Here is a 20,025-nt window from a genome sequence, read left to right as displayed (position 1 = left end):
TGCTGACAGCAAGGCAGCAGCCCCTTCCGCATCTGCCAAGCCCAGGGCAGGATTTAGGGGCACCTGCGTGGGGACCCAGGCTGTGGGAGCCAGAGAGAAACCCAGGGTCCGTCTGTGCCCAGCAGCCGCGAGGAAGGACGAGCCAGGTCCCTGTCCCAGTGCAATCCAGGCAGACAGCTCAGTCACAATGGGGAGGCCAGGCTGGCTGCCCCCCTGGCTCAGAGCGGGCACTGAACTGCCCCATGCCCCATCAGGGACTGGCAGGGGTGGTTCCTTTGCTCAGCTCCTGCTATGGTTGGCTGAGAAAGGGACTTCTGCTGCCTGGCAGGACAGGACTGGACTGTGGTGCAGCCATGGGCGGATCCCCTGGTGACCCCGAGAGCCCCATGGTCCACGTGGACAGGATAAAGGCCAAGTTGCCTGTGCCATGGTGTGGGGCCCCCTTCCCCTGGCCCCAGAGCCCAGCTTACCTGCAGCACTGCTTGGCTCTCCAGGGGCAACAACTTCTGGTGCTCCATTTTCTGCCTCATGCCCAAGCGGCTCCAGCGAACAAGTGGGCGTGGGTCGCCCATGCCAAGGCAATCCAGGCTGATGGACTTGCCTGCCTTCACCGTCACGGGGCCCTTGGGCATCACGGACACTGTAGGAGAGCCTAGGAGGGTGCGGGTGGGGTGGGGTGAGGGCACAGCCTGCCAGCCAGAGCTGCTAGAAATCCTCATGGAGCAGCTGGGAGCTGGCCACGGCAGACTGCAAGGGGCAGCACGAAGATGGCCCCAAGAGCCTTCAAGGAGCAGCTGGGCAGGGGTGTGGAGCCCACGTGGGGTGTGCCCAGGCAGTCCGGCATAAGCCCTGAGCATTGAGGGGCATCTGGGGTGGGCTGGGGTGGGGGGCCCGACAAGGACATGCAATCCAGGCTGGGAGGCTGTGGGGGGTTAAACCTGCCCCTCCCCAAAGGCCCCCCCATCCCTGCCCATGGGCTCCCCGGCTCGAGGAATATCCCCAGGCTCCACTGGCTCCAGGGCAAGAGACCAGGGACAGCCCAAGTGCACCTGTGCCAGCCCCATTGCCAGAGCAAGGCAGCCTAGGCAGGGTTCCAGTCCTGGAGCAGCAGCTCAGGTTGGCCCCACCACCGAGACCCTCAGGGCCCACCCGGGGCAGCTGAGGTGGACCAATGTGATACAGTGACAATGCTGGGGTGCCAGCCAGCGGCTCTCGGGGGCCAGTCAGTGAGCTAGGAACCCAGGCTGGGTATCCCAACTGCCTGTCCCCAGCGCTGCCCCCCTCTTGTTCTCGTGGCTTCTCACCTTGCACCATTAAGTTAACCACGCTGTTGGCTACTCCGTAGCGGTTGGAGGCCACACAGCGATAGGCCCCCTGGTTGCTGGGGCGAGCCCTGGAGATGGTGATCACTGAGCCATTGGGGCTGATCTTCACATTGTCTGCAGGGGGACAGACACAGGTGAACAAACAGCTGATCTCGCCCCTGGGGCCAGGAGCTCTTGCTGAAAACCCAGATTCCTAACACTCGAAACACTGACAGCGCCCCCTGCTGGGAGAGGCCAGGACTGGAGTAGCTGGGAGCTGCCCCCCCCACCCGAACACCCAGGCTCCTGCGCTATCCTACCGCGCCTCCTGTTGGCACAGCCTGGGACTGGAGGGACTGAGCTGCCCCAGGCTGTTTGCTCTCACTCTAGTGCGAGCCCAGGGAGCCGGACCCATGGCTAGAGCAGGGTGGGCTGTTTTCGCTCACACCCCAGATCTGCAGAGCCTAACGGGCGTCCAGGCCCCATGGCCGCACACAGGCAGGGAGCACGACACAGGCTCTGCAGACGGCTGCTGCAGTGGAGAGGGACAATACCCATGGCTGCCCAGCATCCTGGCCAGGGGATGGGAGTGCCCCACAGGAGACCAGGGGCTGTGGGTCTGGGGGAGCAGGGCTAGCGCTCATGGGATCTCGGAGAGAAGTGGGGGCAGAAAGAGGACAACAAGGGACACTGGTGGAGGGGGGATATCGGGCCCTGTATGGCGGGGGGTGGGGGTACTGTACCCAGGGCACTGGGAGGGGACATCGGCAGCAGTGAACCATTGCGCGGTTCCAGGGAAGCCGGCTGGAGCTGGTGTGAGAAGGAGCCGCTCTGTACCTTGCAGTTGCTGCTTCGGGGCCATCTTCCAGGTGATATTGATGGGCCGGGCGCCACCGTGGATGCGGCACTTGAAGGTGGCATCCTCGTCCTGGCGCACAGCAGTGCTGTGCGGCTCGATGGAGATGATGGGGCTCTGCAGACCTGCCAGGCAGGGAAGAGAAATGGGGTTAGAGCCGTGACACCCAAACCTCAGGGGTTCAGGAGCCAAATTAGCCATCAGCGTTACCCCAAAAGCCCCAGTCATGTGACGCCATCAGTTCATTTCCTAGAGCCCTAGAGATTCCGATTGAAACAGTCTGATGGGAAATTATCTCGATCTCATTCGCGCAGCAAAATGACTAACCGAGTATTATTATTTTATCAACTGCAATTGGTTAATAACAGAGTAACAGTGCCCTGCTTGCTTACTAATGAAATCAGGGTTTTAATATGTGCTGCAAAGAGCCACAGGAAACACCTTGAGCCGCTTGCGGCTCATGAGCTGTGTGAGTGTCACTGGTTAGACTATCCCTGGGGAGCCCCTGAGCCCCGGCCCTAGGACCACCCACCTATCAGCAGGCCAGACAGACTTACGGTAGGAGGAGCTGGTGCCAGAGGGGACGCTCACAGTGATGGAGGCCTCGCGGGGGCCGGCGCTGGTGCTGACACGGCAGACGTATTCGCCTGAGTCGGCTGCAGAGACCTGGAGCAGCCGCAGGCGGGAGCCGGAGACCTGGCGGGGAGAGCCCAGGAGTCGGAGAGAAAAGGCTGAAGCGTCTGTCTGCAGCCAACCCCTGGGAAAGTCTGATCCCACTTCCGACAGCCGCTGTGGGGACAGAGCCATGGCTACCCCCAGCCCACACCCTCCCCATGCTGCCGGGCTCAGCCACGGGGTGGCCCGGTCAGGGAGTGCTCCCCCATTCACTGGCAACTGTCTATCGTACCTGGATTCCCCAACCCCAGCTGACAGCCGGGCCACCGACGGAGCCCTGCTGGCCCCGGCCACGGCTCTGTGGAGACTGAAGCAGCAGCTCCCTCTGTCCCCCAGGACAAATCAATCCAGGGAAGATCCCCCCATACACCCCAGGAAAAAGAAAGAAAGTGCCCCAGGGCACTGGGCTGCTTCCTACCTGGTGACTGGCCAGCAGGGAGCCCCCTCGCTTGTACCACGTGACTGTGGCTGGCGCCTGGCCCGCGACAAGGCAGTTCAGATCCAGGGTCTGTCCCTCGGCGATGGAGGATGAGGAAGACTCGATCCGGATGGGGGGCACCATGCCCGAAGCTGGAGGAGCCGTGGGAGATGAGGGTTAGAGCTGGGGGAGAGGTCCTCTCACACAGCAGAGGAATTGGAGATAGGAACCGGCTGCCAAAGCAGCTAGTCCACCCCCAGCCCCTGCGGCCGGAGCAGGAGCCCCTCAGCCCAGACGGCCTGGTGCAGGCAGCTTTGAAAAGACCCAGGCAAGGGGCTCCCAGCCCTTCCATGGGAACTGTACCGCAGCCTTGATTCTGCTGGCAGGTGATGTGTTCGGCTACAGGATCCCTGACTCAGTTCCACCCTGCCACTCCCAGCGCCCCGCGAAGGGTGCACCCTGCAAGCGAAGGACCAGACCCAGCTAAGGCTGGGCAAGGCAGCTCACGCTCCCCTGCTCAGGGCTCCAGCAGGGGCTTTCAGTCCCAGCATCACCCCACTGTGCTGGAGAGGGGTCCCTGCATGCTGCTCCCCCCACCCGCCTGAGCCTGCCAAAGTTACCAAGAACCCCCGCCCGCCGCATTGGAGCAGAATCCCAGCCTCCCCCTCTGCCCGGACACTCCCATACTGCGTTTCCACCCTGCCTGTTTCCTGTGCTCTGCCCTGCAGTGCCAACCCGTCTCCTCCAGCCCCTCCTGGCAAGAGCTCAGAGCACTTTGCAGACGAAGGTTCACAACCCCTTGGGGCTGGCCAGGATCATCACCCCCTTCAGCAGGTGGGGAAACTGAGGCAGCGAGAGGGGAAGGCTTGCCCATGGCCATGTAGATAATCTATGGCAGAGGAGGGATTCGAACCCAGGACAGCCTGGCTCCTAGTATTCCAAAAGTCAGACACTGCTGCTTGTGGGCAGGGAGCTGTGTGGGAGTCGGCCTGGGAGCAGATCACTCATCTCCCATCTCAGGCACCAGCCCCGAGTTAGGGCATGTCCAGTCCTGGCTCCCCAAAGCCCACCCACCTGTAGAAAGGCTGGCGGAATTTGGTCCCAGAGGACTGGCTACCTGCCAGAGAGGCCATGGCCCCCTGGGGCAGCGACAGTAGGGGCACAGCCCTGCCTCTCCTGGGACGCAGGTAGCATGTCAGCGCAGGCCGGGCAGACTTACAGTAGGATGGGCCGGTGCTGTCCTCGATGGTGATGACAAGAGCTGCCTCCTGGGTGACGGCGCCGGTACTGACGCGGCAGACGTACTCGCCCGAGTCGGCCGCCGAAACCTGGGGGATGCGCAGGCGGGAGCCGGAGACCTGGCAGGGAGAGGGTCCGTGACAGACCAGGACAAACATAGATTCATAGATTCCAAGGCCATTGTGATCACTTAGCCTGTCCCCCTGGGTAGCCCAGGCCATGAGACCTGTCCACAATAAATCCTAGAGCAGAGCTTCTAGAAAAACATCCCATCTTGTTTTACAAATGGCCAGTGCTGGAGAATCCACCACGACCCTGGTCAATTGTTCTAGTGGTTAATTGCTCTCGCTATCCACCTTATTTCCAGTCTGAATGTGCCGAGCTTCAACTCCCAGCCATTGGATCAGGTCAGACCTTTCGCTGCTAGACTGAAGAGCCCGTTATTAAATGCTTGTTCTCTGTGTAAATACCTACAGACTGTGATCGAGTCACCCCTCAACCTTCTCTTTGTGAAGCAAAATAAATTGAGCTTCTTGAATCTATCACTATAAATTGTGTTTTCTAACCCTTTAATCCTTCTTGTGGCTCTTTTCTGAAGCCTCTCCAATGTATCAACATCCTTCTTGAAATGTGGGCACCAGAACTGGAGCCAGGATGCCAGCAGTGGTCACACCAGTGCCAAGCACAGAGATAAAATAACCTCTCTGCTCCTACTCGAGTTTCCCCTGTTTATGCATCCCAGGATCACATTAGCTCTTTTGACCACAGCGTCGCACGGGGAGCTCATGTTCAGCTGGTTATCCATCATGGTCCCCGCTGCTCCCCAGGCTAGAGTCCCCCACCCTGTAAGTGTGGCCAGCATTCATTGTTCCTGGAGGAATACATTTACATTTAACCAGATTAAAATGCATGTTGTTTGCTTGCGCCCAGTTTACCAAGTGATCCAGACTGCTTTGTGTCAGTGACCTGGCCTCTTCTTATTTACCACTCCCCCGATATTTGTGTCAGCTGCAAACAAGTAGCAGCCTGGCCTGATTCCCAGAGTCCGCAGCCAGTCCTGAGGCCCCCTGCTCCCAGGGTGGGGTGCGGTGGTAGGAAGAGCTGGCATCTGCTGCCATTGCTGCTTCCCTAAGCATCCCACTGCTGCTTTGATTCCCTCGAGCGGAGCGACTCAGTCGCTTGTCTCCCCACTCTTGGCAAAGCCCAGAAGCCCGTCTCCCTGCCTGGGGCAGCTCCTCTGTCTGGGAGCCTCCAGACACAGCCCTCCCAGGAGCAGGACCCAAGGAAACCAACCTGGAGCTCAGCCCAGCTCCCTGCTTGCTGCCATACCTGGTGACTGTCTGGCAGAGCGCCCCCCCGCTTGTACCACGTGACTCTGGGCTGTGCCTGGCCCGCGACGAGGCAGTTCAGGTCCAAGGTCTGTCCCTCCGCGATGGAGGATGAGGAAGACTCAATCCGGACAGGGGGCGCCATGCCCGAGGCTGGAAGAGCCGAGGAGGAAGGTTACGCCGGGTGCAACATTGCATCACGGTGCCAAGGAGCAAAAGCAGCATCGTCCATCTCCCTAGGCAGGGGCCAAGCCATGGCAGGAAGGTTCCCAGGGCAACGCCCAGCTCCAAAGGACTTCACGCTAGGCCCCCCCAGGTGATTGGACCCCCGCCATGCAGCCAGCGCGCCCTTGTTCTTTCCTTGGTCCTATCGCCCCCGGCTCCCCTCCTTGTGCAGTCCCCAGCACTCAGAGCCCGGGGAGCATCCCTCATGGACCCTGCCCCACATGGCTAACCCAGCACTGGAGCAGGGTCTCCCACAATGCACTGGGGTTAGCCAAAGTGGATTCCAATACCTGCCCTAGGATTATAGCGCCCACCTGGCCCCATCCCTCAGCCCACAGTGCCCACCTCACTACCCCGGGGGTCTCCGATCCCCATGGGCTCCTGGCCTGTGTACCCCTATGTGACGCCCCTGCTATGCCTGGAGCCAGGCCAGGGCCCTGGAGATGGGCAGGATACAATCTGGGAGGGGGTATACAATCTAGCGCTGGGTCCATGCCCCTTGCCTGTGTGGGCCCCTGGCACTGAGTCCCATTCCCATTGGCCCCTCCACATGTGGGCCCCACCCTGCCCAGACGTACGGTACGAGGAGCCAGCACTGCGGGGGATGGTGACGATGACGGAGGCCTCCAAGGGGCCAGCGCCATTGCTGACACGGCAGATGTACTCGCCCGAGTCGGCAACTGAGACCTGGGGGATGCGCAGGCGGGAGCCGGAGACCTGGCGGGGAGAGAGGGCAGAGGCCATGAGGCATTGAGGAGAGCTGTGCTCGGCAGGCAGGGGCCCATGGGGAGCTGGACTCCTTGGGAAAGCCAGCCCTGCCTGTGGGACAAGCCCTTACAAGGCTGGCACGGACTGTCTCCGACCTCCACCGCCTCCCAGCCCCCATGCAGCCCTTGTGGCTCCTCCTGGGGTAGGACTGGAGACACCACGGACTTTTCCAGGCATTTGGTTTCCAAAGCATTTGCTGCCTATTGTGCGTTTCATTGTCCAAGGGCATCAACCTTCTCCCCGTCGCCGCCCCAGCCAGGAAATCCCATGGGTCTGCTGCTCCCAGGAGCATGGGGGAATTTGTGGGCCACGGCCATCAATTCCCAGCCACCTGGAGCCCCCGTACCTGGCTACTGGCTGGCAGGGAGTCCCCTCGCCTGTACCACGTGACTCTGGGCTGCGCCTGGCCTGCGACCATGCAGTTCAGGTCCAAGGTCTGTCCCTCGGCAATGGACGCGGAAGAGGTCTCAATCCTCACTGGGGGGGTGACGCCCACAGCTGGAAGGGGAGCAGAGGCTCAGCACAGAGAGCTCAGAGATGGCGAAGGACTCAACGTGCCCTGCCAAGCGTTGATCACCCCGCAGGGCGCATGAGGCTACAGCCCAGGCTGGGACATCAGCCAGCTCCCTCCTGCTTCCCGGACCATCCCTGTGCCCGCAGCCGAGCCCAGGCCACACTCACAGTAGGAGGAGCCGGCACCGCCCTGGATGGTGACGATGAGCGAGGTCTCCTGGGTGATGGCGCCAGTACTGACGCGGCAGATGTACTCGCCTGAGTCGGCCGCCGAGACCTGGAGGATGCGCAAGCGCGAGCCGGAGACCTGGCGGGCAGCGAATCACATGGAGAAAGGGTCCGTGAGAAGAGGGAGTGCATGGGGAGCTGGCGAGGTCAGTGATCCCTCCACTCCCTTACCCCCCCTTTGGCCCCGGGTAACCCTTCCCCAGGCTCTGCGCTGTGGGGTGGGGCTGTTCCCGCTGGGTCTCCTGAGCAGGACTGCTCAGCCCTGCTCCCTTGAGCTCTCCTGGCCCAGGGGGCCCCTCCTCCTCTCACTGTATCTCCGCTCCCCAAGACACCGGAGCCAAGCCCCGCTGCCCGGTCGGGAGGAGACGGTATCTCAGGAACCCCCGGGACAAGACTCCCCTCCTGGGAGGGCAAAGGGAGTCCAAGGCCCAGGAAACGCCCTCTGGAAATGCTGCCAGGCCCCCCATGTCTCCTACCTGGTGGCTGGCCGGCAGGGAGCCCCCCCGCTTGTGCCATGTGACTCTGGGCTGCACCTGGCCCGCAACGAGGCAGTTCAGGTCCAAGGTCTGTCCCTCGGCGACAGAGGACGAGGAAGACTCAATCCTCACTGGTGGGGTGACGCCTGAGGCTGGAGGGGCCAAGGGCAGAGGGTTGGAGCTGTGGGATCCCTCCCATGGAGAAGAGATGGAGCAGAGCTGTGGGGGCAGGTCTCCCAGGGCTGGGGCCGGATCAGCACTGGCAGGGAGCTCCTGAATGCCGTCTGGTCTAGTTCAGGGCTCCAGCCGCTTCCCCAGGGGCCTGTCCCACCACCCACAGACCTCGCCCTTTGGGAGCTCAAAGCCACCCCATCAATTCTAGTCACCCTGTTGGGGGGCTGAGATCTCCCTTTGGATGGCAGCACCTGCGGGTGCTCAGGGTTGCCCGAGGCACATCCCCAGAGGGCACCGAGCTTCCTCCGCCCTGGGGAAGAGGAGAGCACGGTGGCCACACACACAACTCACGATAGGAGATACTGCTGCTCTGCTGGATGGTGACGATGACAGAGGCCTCCTTGGTGCCGGCGCGGCAGACATACTCGCCCGAGTCAGCCGCCGAGACCTGGACCAGCCGCAGGTGTGAGCCGGAGAGCTGGGGGGCGGGTCACGGAGAGCCCGGAGTCAGAGAGGGAAAGCCAGGTCGCTGTCCTCTGACCCCTGCATCACACAGCACGGGGCTGCCTGCCTGGCCTTGCGCCTGCTGCTCCCAGATCCTCTGCTGGTCAGCTGGCAGAGCAGGACTCACCCTCCTATCCATGTACGCTCCCAGCCCCCAACTCCTCTGCCGCCAGCGATGAGAACGCCGCTCCCGGCTCTGCCCTTTCGACTAGGGGTCCTGCCACTGCACTGGGACCCCCGCGGAGCCAGCCCGCAGCAGGACAGAGCTGCCATTTTCCCCCAATAGCCACATCCTTCAGACCCAGGGGAACCTGGACAGAACCTGCCTGCTAGCCCAGCCTCGCTCTCCTACCTGGTGGTCCGCCGGCAGGGAGCCCCCCCGCTTGTACCACATGACCGTGGCTGGCGCCTGGCCCGCGACGAGGCACTTCAGGTCCAGGGTCTGTCCCTCAGTGACAGAGGATGATGACTGCTCTATCGAAATTGCGGGGTGGATGCCCGAGGCTGGAAGAGCCAAGAGACATGGCATGGCTGACAGCAAATTCTCAGGGCATTTCATACTCCAACGCCAAGACGGTCCCAGCCCACCCCAGCTGTAAACAGCCCAGGAAATGTTCTCAGAGCTGAACCCCTCCTCTCTCCCTCTGAAATTCAAAGGGGACGGCCCCCAACCTGATCCCTGCAGGATGCCCCTGCACTGAAGGCAAGCAGGACGCTGCCCTCCCCTCACCCTAGATCCCAAGGCAGGGCAGGGGACTGGATTCCTCACATGCAGGGCTTCAGCCATGCGTCCTGGGGTACAAAGCTCAGCCGTGCATATACAGGGGAGGCTGCCTCTAAAGCTCACTCTCCCAAGGCTAGTGCCCATGGGACAGGCTACACTGGGGAAACCGGAGCAGAGTCTGCAACGTGCCCCCATCCCCACTTTAAATAGTGTCTCTGGTGGCACCCGATCCTGCCTCTGCCCTGAGCCAAGTGCCTGCTCAACACCCCAGTATGCTCCATGGGGAGGGAAGCCCACAGTGGGGGAGGGGCCTCTTCCCCACAAAGGAGCCTCAGCAGCCATCACCCCCCAGGCCTTCAGCAGTGAGGGACGCGCTCATCATCATTACTGTTTATAGCAGGAGCCACCCGAGGCCTCAGCTGAGATCAGGGCCCATTGTGCCGGGCGCTGCACAGACACAGAGTGAGAGACAGCCCCTGCCCTGAAGAGCTAAACAGAAAAAGGGAGGGGAAACTGAGGCACGGAGAAATTTAGCAGGTCAGTAGCAGAGGGAGCATAGAACCCAGATCCTCAGTCCAGTGCTCTGTCCACTAGGCCAGGCTGCCTGCCACGGATGTACAGAGCCACCCTTTGTGGGACACTGGAAGTCCGGCCGTTGCTGTCTGTTGCCTGGACTCACGGTAGGAAGACCTGGCGCTGCTGACGGTGACAATGACGGAGGCTTCTTGGACTATGGTGCCAGTGCTGATGCGGCAGACGTACTCGCCGGAGTCGGCTGCCAAGACCTGGGGGATGCGCAGGTGGGAGCCAGAGACCTGGCGGGCAAGGAGCCGGGAGAGCGAGAGTCAAGGAGAGAGAGGGACAAACCTCCCATCTGACATCCAGGCTCTGATAACATCTCCTCAGGGCAGGAGGGGCGACCCTCCCCCCACAAGGGCCCATCGCACGAGGGCTGCCACGATCCCAGCCTGTTAGCCAGGGCTCTGCTAACTGCCATTCCTAGGAGAGCAACCTGAGTCCCACTGCCCTGCCGCCCTGGGAGCAGCAGTGCATTGTGGGTAGCGCAGGCGGGGTGACGGGAGCTATGCATGTGACAGAGTGGGAGTTTTTCATAGTATTTTGTATAAGAACATAAGAATGGCCAGACTGGGTCAGACCAAAGGTCCATCTAGCCCAGTTTCCTGTCTTCTGACAGTGGCCAATGCCAGTTGCCCCAGAGGGAATGAACAGAACAAGTAATCATCACGTGATCCATCCTCTGTCTAGTGTGTGGGCCTCAGTGACTGAGTGTGACCCTACAGGGGCTGATGTGTTGAAGGGGCCCCCCAGGGACTGTTCCCAAGTCATGCGAGAGCGCCAGCCTGTGCACCCGTGACAGGTTGTTCCCACACCACTGCAGCACTGGGTTATGGCGGACGTGGGCAGCTTTCCCATGGAGCTGCCAAGTACTAACCAGGGTACCAAGGTGAGGAACCAGATAACTCTGGAGGGAGATGGACGTCCTCCAGAGATGGGCCCATCTGCAGCAAACAACCCCTCCAGACCCACTCTCCCTGGCCCCAAGGAACCCCCAATCACGTCTGGCATGTGTATCTCCTACCTGGCGACTGGCCGGCAGGGAGCCCCCCCGCTTGTACCACGTGACTGTGGCTAGTGCCTGGCCCATGACAAGGCAGTGCAGGTCCAGGGTCTGTCCCTCAGCGATGGAGGACGGGGAAGACTCAATGCGGACAGGGGGCTCTTCGCCCGAGGCTGGAGGAACCAGGGGGAAGGGGGGTTAGAGCTGGGGGAGAGGTCCCCTCACATAGCAGAGGAATTGGGAGATAGAAACAGCCTGCCAAAGCGGCTAGTCCACCCCCAGCCCCCGCGGCCGGAGCAGGAGCTCTGTCAGCAAAGCCTGAAGAGCTGAGGGTCTGACTTTCAGGAGAGGCCAAGGCGGCTGACAGGCTGCGCCTCCTGCTTGGCACGTGGGAGCTCTGTGCTCTGAGGTTCTGGCCTCATGGCCAGTAGCCTCTGCTCCCAGGCACTGGGCCGTGAAGCTCCTTCCAGGTGCAAATGTCGGAGGACAGGAAAAAGCGCTGGCCAAACGGGGGGAACCCAAGGCACATTCCACAGGGAGGGGAAGTAAGCTAGGGCAGAGGTGGGGCTAGAACCCAGGTCTCCTGAGCCCCCTCCATGCCCAGGCCGTGCAGCCTCTCCTGGAGCATCACCTTCCCTCCAGCAGCACAAACGGGCGAAGGGAGATCAGCACCGCAGCTCACTTGCTCCTCAGCCTCTGCACCTCCCTACTAGATGCAGGCCGGAGCTCCCCTGGCCCAGGGGTGGTTAGCCTGTTTCATGGCCACGGCCAGCCCAGGAGATTCCTTCCACTCCTCACTGCTCTGCTCGTCTCCTGGGAGACAAGAGATGCCTTGGCCTAACCCTCCTCCCCTCCTGCGGGACCTCCTCAGCCCCCTCCCTCCCACCCCATGCATCCCAGCTGGCACTGCTGGGCCCAGCTGCCAGCAAGGCAGAGGAGCAGCTGCCCTGAACCCTAAGGCCAGAGGTCACGCCTGAGCCAGGGTTTCCAGGCCAGCCCAGGGCTGCACTGTGCCAGGCACCGCCTTCACTTACAGTAGGGTGAGCCGGTGGTGCGGTAGATGGTGACGATGATGGAGGCCTCTTGGATACCAGCGCCGGTGCTGACGCGGCAGACGTACTCACCCGAGTCGGCCACTGAGACCCGGACCAGCCGCAGGTGGGAGCCGGAGACCTGGTGGGGAACGGGCAGGAAAGCAATGGGGCTTTGTGAGAGGAGAGAATGGAACTGGCAAGCGGAATGGAGCCACTGGGGGAGCTAACCCCATGCCCGCGTCCCTCAGCCAAAGCAGCCTCCCCCAGCGTGTGGGGCAAAGGACTAGCCGGGGTGGGGGCATGGACCCACCTCGCAGTGGTTCTCCAGAGTTCAGCTAAAAGAGTCAGTCTCTTGCTGTGAAGGTTGCACAGAAAATCGTGAAAGCATGACCTGAGTGCCACCAAGGCAGGGTCGGCCTGAGTCTGCAGGGAGCCTGAGACGCTTCATCATGCCGGGGGTGCCCCCACTCAGAGGCCAGGCTGCGCTGCCCCATTAGCTCCACGACAGCATGGCGATATGGGCTGGCCTTTCCCAGGGCGTGTGGGTTGAGGATGGGCGAAGGACCAGCGAGGAAGAGGCCTACACAAGAATGTATCACCCTCCACCCACACATGGCCGGGGAGTGGGGCTGGGGGTGCCGCTGGTTTGATTTTCCTGAAGGGGCGCTAGGGAAGGGCTGCCCAGGGACACGGGTGTGACACTGCACCCCATATTCTTCATAGATATTATGATATGATTATGGCATAATTATGATGTATTTTATGCAAGGCAAGTCATGTGAGATATCATTGGAAAGGTCATGATTTCCTGAATATGATTATCCTATTTGTATGCATGTCTCATTTTTGTATCTGAAGTTAGCAATATTGACTATGTATCTGTATTACAAATGTGTTTACACCTGGGCAACGCCCACTAGACAAGATGGTTTCGTTCTGAAAAGCTCGGTGGGGAAGGGCTAGTAGAGAAACCAACAGGGCTTAGAAGAAGCTTATTTCCCACCTGGGGGGCCTTCCTGAGGAGGCTGCAGACAGCCTCCGACTCATGGCTGCTGGGACACTACAGGGACATGTGACCAGGTCACCTGGTGCTGGACTCCATCTTGGGACATCAGTATTTTTCCACTGACTTGCATGGGAACCAAGCTTTGAAACAAAGGGTTCCCGCAACATGCAAAAGCGATATAAGGCAGGGGAGTGACATCATCGTGGTTCTTCACAGACTCCCCACCCAAAGAGACTCCTGGAAACACCTGAGGAACAAAGACTGACCTGGGGGAAGTGCTGGACCCAGGCTAAAGGGATTTTTAGCCTGGGAATGGAACACCTGGGGACTCCAAGCTGTCAGTTAGTGCAGCTTCCCCTTAGGAATCTGCAGCCTGCTCGTATCATCTCTTAGGGTGAGGATCTGCTGTTCATATCTGATCTATGTAGTATATTAAGCTTAGTTTGCGTGTTTGGTTTATGTGCTAGGTAATCTGCTTTGATCTGTTTGCTATCCCTTAGAATCACTTACAATTTATCTTTTTGTAGTTAATAAACTTGTTTTTGCTTTGTTTAAAACCAGTGTGAGGGATTCCTAACTCGGGGCAGAAAGCGATTGTATATTCCTCTCCACACTGTGGGAGGGGGCGAATTTCATGAGCTTACGCTGTGCAGTTCCCTGTGCAGCACAAGACGGTATCATTTTGGGTTTACACTCCAGAGGGGGTGCGTGCCTAAATAGCTGGGAAGTTCCCTAGTTCCCAGCATCTGCATGTAACTGCAGCTGGGTGTGTCCCTACCTGTACATGGGCTGGGCAGCTTGTCACAGCAGTACAGTATAAAGGAAGCCCAGGCTGGTCGGTCTGGGGGGCTCAGTGGTACCCCAGTTCGAGGTGGCACCCCGGGGGGAACCCGTCACAATGGTAACCTCCCCCTCTATGATGCCACACCTCTTGGGGCAGGACTCTGGAGAGACTCTCCCGGAAGCATGAGGAGCAAGGTATTGTGGGTAAGCTGGACAATGGTGCCAGGTGCTACATTACTGGGAGGCAGCGCTGTGGACTTGCTAGTTCCCCAAGGAATCCCCAAGCAGCTACTGCTGAGTCCTAGGCATTTCAGCCCAGCTCCACACTAGAGCGGGCACAGGCCACAGCGCCAGCCCCAGCCCCCCATGGTCCCACGTAGCCCCATACCTGGTGGCCATCCGGCAGGGAGCCCCCCCGCTTGTACCACATGACTGTGGCTGACGACTGGCCCGTGATGAGGCAGTTCAGGTCCAAGGACTGTCCCTCAGTGACGGCGGAGGAGGAGGACTCAATGTGGATGGGGGGGGCTGGAAGAACAGAGAGGGAGGGGTAGAGCCAAGAGCGGAGCATCACCAAAAGCCAGGCTGGAGCAGCGCTGGCTGGGGGAATGGTAAGAACCCTCAAGTGATTTGTAAAGCAATGGAAATGACCTGCCCGGCTCGCAGCCCCACAGGGTCAGAGCGCAGCTCTCCCAGGACTGGCAAGGCAGCTGCACAGACCACAGGGCAACACCAAGGGGAAAGAAGGCAGCCCACGACCCGCCCTTCGCCCTCCAGGGCAGATACATTGTGCGGGTCTCCTGCCCCCAGAGATCAGCAGAAACTTCCACACCCCCCCCACAACAGCAACCCCTGTGCTGCCTGGTCATGCCACTGTGAGGCTGGTACCCCTGGAGAAAGCACCCAGGGCAACCGTCCCTGAGATCAGATCCCTGTGGCACACTCCCTGCAGCCTGCACCCGTCTGGTGGCCCCGAAACCTGCCCTGTGCAGGGGCAGGGTGTGGAGGGCAGGATCTGCAAGGGGCAAGGCAGGGTCTGGAAAGCACATCCCTGGGGACGCAGCGAGTGAGAGCCATCCCCCCCCAGTGGATGCCAGCGCATTGGCCACAGGGATCCCTGGTACCAGGGGAGCAAGCGCAGGGAGCTCCTGCCCCCAGGCCAGCCAGCACACACAGCTCAGACTTACCGTGTGGGGAGCCGGCACTGTGCTGGACAGTAACTGGGATGGAGGCCTCACGGGAGCTGGCACCAATGCTCACGCGGCAGACGTACTCACCCGAGTCGGCCGCCGAGACCTGAGAGATGCGTAGGTGGGAGCCGGAGACCTGGCAGGGAGATGAGTGGGAGAGAGGGAATTCAAGGGGGAAGAGAAGAAAACAGCCCTGAGCTTAACCCTCAGCCCCACTGCGTCCCCTGCCCAGCCTCCCGGAGATCCCAGGGACTCGCTGGGCCTCAGCCGGAGAACTACTGGCCTCTCATTTCTGCATCCTCCCATCTCCCTGTTCTCAGAGACTGACACAGCTGCCCGCCTGACCTGGGATAAGGAAAAGCCTCCTTGGGATCCATGAGCATCTGTGCCAGGACCCGAGGGAGTCCATACAGGGGCTCTGCAGTGCCACGGGCTGCATCCCCAGCTGGTGTGAACTGGTGCAGCTCCACAGCTGTCCATGGAGTCACACTGATTTCCTACAGCTGTACCTGGTGTCTGGCCGGCAGAGAGCCCCCCCGCTTGTACCACGTCACTGTGGCTGGTGCCTGGCCCGTGACGAGGCAGTTCAGATCCAGGGTCTGTCCCTCAGCGATGGAAGACGATGAGGCCTCGATCCGGATGGGGGGCGGCATGCCCGAGGCTGGAAGAGACAGAACAGGGTAAATCAGCTTAGCACAGATCAATGGCTAAGCTTGTCTACTAGGGCACACAATGCAGCCCGCACATCACCATGCCTACCTACTGCAGCCTAGCGTTCTCTGCAGGTGCCCTGTCAGGGACAGGCCCCCGCATGCCAGGTGCTGCACAGCCACAGAGCAGAAAGGTGGGCCCAGCAGTTGAAATGCATTAGGAATGGGGTCTTGTAGGCCAACTGCTGGAGATGCTTGGCCTTTTCCGGCTGATCTCCTCTATTTACTCACCCAGGCTGACCTCCCACTTGGTCACTTATTTCAAGTGCCACAGTGCGCTGGTGGCAGCACCAAGAACCTCCCTGAGGGGTGGGATCATGGCAGCCCAAGCTGGGAGCCACTCTCTGTGACCAGTGCTGGGCCAGGCGCCAGCACCCCTTCCACTGGCATGCTGCCAGCTCCGTGTGGGCCTGCTCACGCTCACATCCCTTTCACACAAGCATCTGTGCCATGGGGTTTTACTAGCACAAGCTCAAACATCCACCCAGCCACTCGCAGGGGGGAAGACTGAGCTGGCTTCCTTCAAGCATTTACCCCCAGAGCTCAGTCATGCAGCCTTAGGGCTTGGCTACACTTACGCGGTAGTTCGGCGGCTGGCAATCGAACTTCTGGGTTCGATTTATCGCGTCCAGACAAGACGCGATAAATCGAACCCAGAAGTGCTCGCCGTCGACTCCGGTAATCCTGCTCGGCGAGAGCAGTACGCGGAGTCGACGGGGGAGCCTGCCTGCCGCGTCTGGACCGCGGTAAGTTCGAACTAAGGTACGTCGACTTCAGCTACGTTATTCACGTAGCTGAAGTTGCGTACCTTAGTTCGAATTGGGGGGTTAGTGTAGACCAGGCCTTAGTTCCACCAATTGGGCGCAGAGGGACAACACCACATGACCTATCAGGCCCAGCACGACAGCCCCAAATACTTGCCAGTCTCACTTCTTACCCTGGCAGCCACATTCTGTGCTCAGCAGCCCCAGAGTGACTCCAGACTCCACCAGTGCAACCGGTTAATACCCCAGCAGCCACCCCACAGCAGGAGCCCACAGACAAGCTGGGCAATGCTCCTGAATGGGTCCTTGCAGGGACTGAACCGGGGTCTTGGGATATCACAGCCAGACAATCAACTGCTTGAGCTAATAACCCAGCTCCAGCAGCCTGAGGGGGAACAGTGCACTTGGAAAGCTCTTCACTGGTCTGGCCACTAGAGGGAGGCAGGGCTACATGCCTGGGGTCCACTCATATGCTGAGCACAGGCTAGTCTGCAGGATCAGTGCAGAGCCCTTTCTTGGGGGCAGACCCCCCCAGCTGCTTCCCTCTCCTCTTAGCCCAGCCTAAGGGAGCAGATTTTCTGTGGGAGCCTCTTGTTAAAGTCCTGGCAGCACCAACAGCTGGAGAGAAGCTGCAGGAGCTAAAAGGCAGGGGCCTTGCTCCCCTCCCTGAGCTGTGCCCTGGGCACTGGGGAGGTACACCCCCCCCCAGCTGGATGGCACATGGGTGATGCCCAATGCTGCGCTGCACAGCATGTGGCAGGGCAACCCCACAGGTGGCCCAGTCGGCCGGCACATCCCTAGTGGTTAGCAGTGAAAGCCTGTCCTTGGGCCCCTACCTCGTAGCACCACCACCTCGATCCTGGCACTGCCGACACCGGCTGGGCTGGTCCCGATGCACAGGTAGACCCCGCTGTCAGCGGCCGTGATGGAAGGGATCACCAGAGTGGCGATGTCGGTGCGCTCCGAGCGGGACTGCAAACACAGCAAGGGAGCAGTCAGGGCTGGGGTCCCAGGGGCACACGCTCCAAGTGTGCAGGAAGAGGGGAGGGCACCTGGGACCCCGTCCCCATAGTGCGGGGTCAGCAGCAGGCCCCACTGAGGAGACCGTTAATCAGTGCCCAGCTGAGCGGGAAAGGGGCTCCTGGGTGGCCATCTTGGTTACTGGCGGTTTGTCTGGGTGGTACAGGGCCTGTGGGGGAGCTGGAGCACCCTGGAACCCCCATATTCACCCCGTCAAATAATTATGATCTATTTCATACAAGCATGCTGTGATGTTTCACTCCATATTCTTTATGAAAATATGCTTATGATATGACTATGACATAACTGAGATATACTTTACGCAAGATGGCTCATGTGAGATATCATTGGAAAGGTTATGATTTACTGAATGCGATTATCCAATGTGTATGCCTGCATCATTTCTGTATCTGAAGTTAGGGATATTGACTATGTATCTGTATTTCAACTATGCTACTTTGGGTGACGCCCCCTGCTAACCCTTCAGGTAGAACAATGGAAAAGCCAGACAGGGCGGATGGCCCATCAGCTGTGAAAAGCTTGGCCTTCCTGGGGACACTCCATACTGCCCCTGACTCCTGGACGCTGTGATATTACAGGGGCAGGGGACTTGTCACCTCATACTAAGCATTACCTGGGACTCCTTGTAACTTTCCACTGTGAGGGAAGGGGGGGGTCAAGTTTGGAAACAAAGGATTCTGGCCTTATGTAAATCCTATTGAAGGGTGGGGAGGAAGGCAAACGGGACTCCTCCTCTCCATGGCCTGTCTGCCCAAGAAAGACTGCAAAAGCCACCTGAAGGGAATGCAGCGGCGGAGTCCAGACTGAGACAGGGGTCCAGTCTGAAAAGAAATAGAACTGGAACTCTGAACCACAGAAACTTTGCAACCTGCCTAAAATAACATTTAGGGTAAGAAATTACATTGTGTAACCTGTTTCTTAAGTATATTGAGCTTAGCTTGCGTACTGTGGTTTATTTGCTCAGTAATTTGCTTTGTTCTGTCAGTTATCTTATATTCACTTAAAATTCACCTTTTGTAGTTAATAAACTTATTTCTTGTTTATAATATAACCCAGTTTATGTAATTTCTAATTGGGCGTGGGGAGGGAGGGGCAAGAAGTTGTGCATATCTCCCTCCACATTGAGGAAGGGGGCAAATTTCATAAAACTTTTGGGTTTGTACCCCTTAAAGGGAGTGGGCACCAGTGTTGGGGCAAGCCCCTAAAGCTGAATCTTCCCAGAGCAGATCTCTGTCTCTCTGTGCAGCTGGGTGTGGCCCTGCCTGTGCGCTTGGCTGGAAGAGGCTTGTGAGCCTAGCCCAGCCAGGCCAGGTAAAGGGGGCCCAGGCTGGCAGAATAGGCTAACTCAGTGGCATAAGGTGACACCCCAAAGGCCCCAACCCAACACACATGCCATGTAAAATATCATATGAAAGCTCATGATCTGCTGAAACCCACTGTTCTGTCCAAATCTGTATATCGTTAGTATGAGATTTTGCTGTATGGTTGTTACTGAACTATGTTGTAAGTTTGAGAGTCTCTTCTGCTAGGTGGTGACCCAGTCCCTGGGGAGTGTTATGCGACCATTAATCAGCAGGGGAGTTGTAAACAAGGGATTTACAATACTGTAAGAGGGCTGCACAAGCATCACACAATGGGGGATTGCTTAACTCTGTGACTCAGCAAAGCCCACCAGGATATGTCTGGGCTAGTGTTTTCCAGGCACATGGACTGAGGATATAAAATAGGGGATAGTGGCATCATTCTTTGGCCTTTCTCCTCCCTCACTGTGACGAAGTAGGGAGGGGTTCTTGTTTTTTCCTTGTTTTTTCAATGGTTTGTTGTTACAGAGGACCGGCGACGGAACTTGGGACCCCAGCTAATGGCCTAGAGAACGGATACCCCAGTGACTGGTGACCTCCCGAAGGGGGGGACCGAAGCACCGAGGGTAGGGCTCGACAGAGCTGGGCTGGAGCCTCCGTCCCAAGGTGGGGAAACTGTATCCTCAAGTCCAACAGCTGAATTCCAGAAGGAACTGCAGGAGGATCCCGCCTTGGAGAAGCTGAGGGTCTTGCTGGCCACAGCGGTGCAGGAGTATACCATGTATACCATGTCAACATGATGAAACGGTACTGGGCCAGGGAGAAGTTGGTGCTGGCTGTGTGTGGACAGTGGGAGGAGAAGGGAGAGGGGAGAGCTTCCCTGAGGCTGGGGCTGACCCCTCACTGGAATCAATTCCGCTCAGACCAGCTAACCCCTGCCCAGCAGGCAGAGATCAGAGAGGTGCTGCATTCATACCGGCAGCTGTTCTCCAATCGGCCTGGGCTCACTAACCTGGCTGTCCACCAGGTAGAGACGAGAGCCAACCCTCCCATCAGGTGTTCCCCATTCAGGGTCACTGGAAAAACAGCCCAGGACCTGGTGAGAGAGGTCGGGGACATGCTGGCTTTAGGGGTGATCCAGCCGTCCTCCAGCCCCTGGGCCTCGCCCGTGGTGCTGGTCCCCAA

At 59.3% G+C, this 20,025-nt stretch overlaps 1 protein-coding gene across 1 annotated transcript in view; it reads right to left on the bottom strand.

Annotated features, from left to right (window-relative positions):
• LOC115271137 (basement membrane-specific heparan sulfate proteoglycan core protein-like) overlaps window positions 1-15,681 on the bottom strand; it is a 42,779-nt gene extending 27,098 nt beyond the window's left edge. The window contains exons 1-19 of the mRNA XM_029913576.1: window positions 15,534-15,681; window positions 15,022-15,160; window positions 14,223-14,362; window positions 12,046-12,184; window positions 11,033-11,184; window positions 10,112-10,247; window positions 9,061-9,212; window positions 8,556-8,682; window positions 8,031-8,182; window positions 7,495-7,633; window positions 7,160-7,311; window positions 6,624-6,762; window positions 5,822-5,973; window positions 4,473-4,611; window positions 3,254-3,405; window positions 2,718-2,856; window positions 2,142-2,285; window positions 1,305-1,439; window positions 471-652 (exon numbers count right to left, since the gene is read on the bottom strand). Of these exons, the coding sequence (XP_029769436.1) occupies window positions 471-652; window positions 1,305-1,439; window positions 2,142-2,285; window positions 2,718-2,856; window positions 3,254-3,405; window positions 4,473-4,611; window positions 5,822-5,973; window positions 6,624-6,762; window positions 7,160-7,311; window positions 7,495-7,633; window positions 8,031-8,182; window positions 8,556-8,682; window positions 9,061-9,212; window positions 10,112-10,247; window positions 11,033-11,184; window positions 12,046-12,184; window positions 14,223-14,362; window positions 15,022-15,160; window positions 15,534-15,677 (2,754 nt within the window). The 5' untranslated portion in view covers window positions 15,678-15,681. The remainder of the gene's footprint in view (window positions 1-470; window positions 653-1,304; window positions 1,440-2,141; window positions 2,286-2,717; window positions 2,857-3,253; window positions 3,406-4,472; window positions 4,612-5,821; window positions 5,974-6,623; window positions 6,763-7,159; window positions 7,312-7,494; window positions 7,634-8,030; window positions 8,183-8,555; window positions 8,683-9,060; window positions 9,213-10,111; window positions 10,248-11,032; window positions 11,185-12,045; window positions 12,185-14,222; window positions 14,363-15,021; window positions 15,161-15,533) is intronic.
• Window positions 15,682-20,025: the final 4,344 nt, after the last annotated feature.

This window comes from Terrapene carolina, unplaced genomic scaffold (assembly GCF_002925995.2).
Source record: "Terrapene carolina triunguis isolate 2854851 unplaced genomic scaffold, T_m_triunguis-2.0 Scaffold714, whole genome shotgun sequence".
NCBI lineage: Eukaryota > Metazoa > Chordata > Testudines > Emydidae > Terrapene > Terrapene triunguis.
Note: the sequence above shows the minus strand (reverse complement) of the source record. Positions and strands in the feature narration are given on the sequence as shown.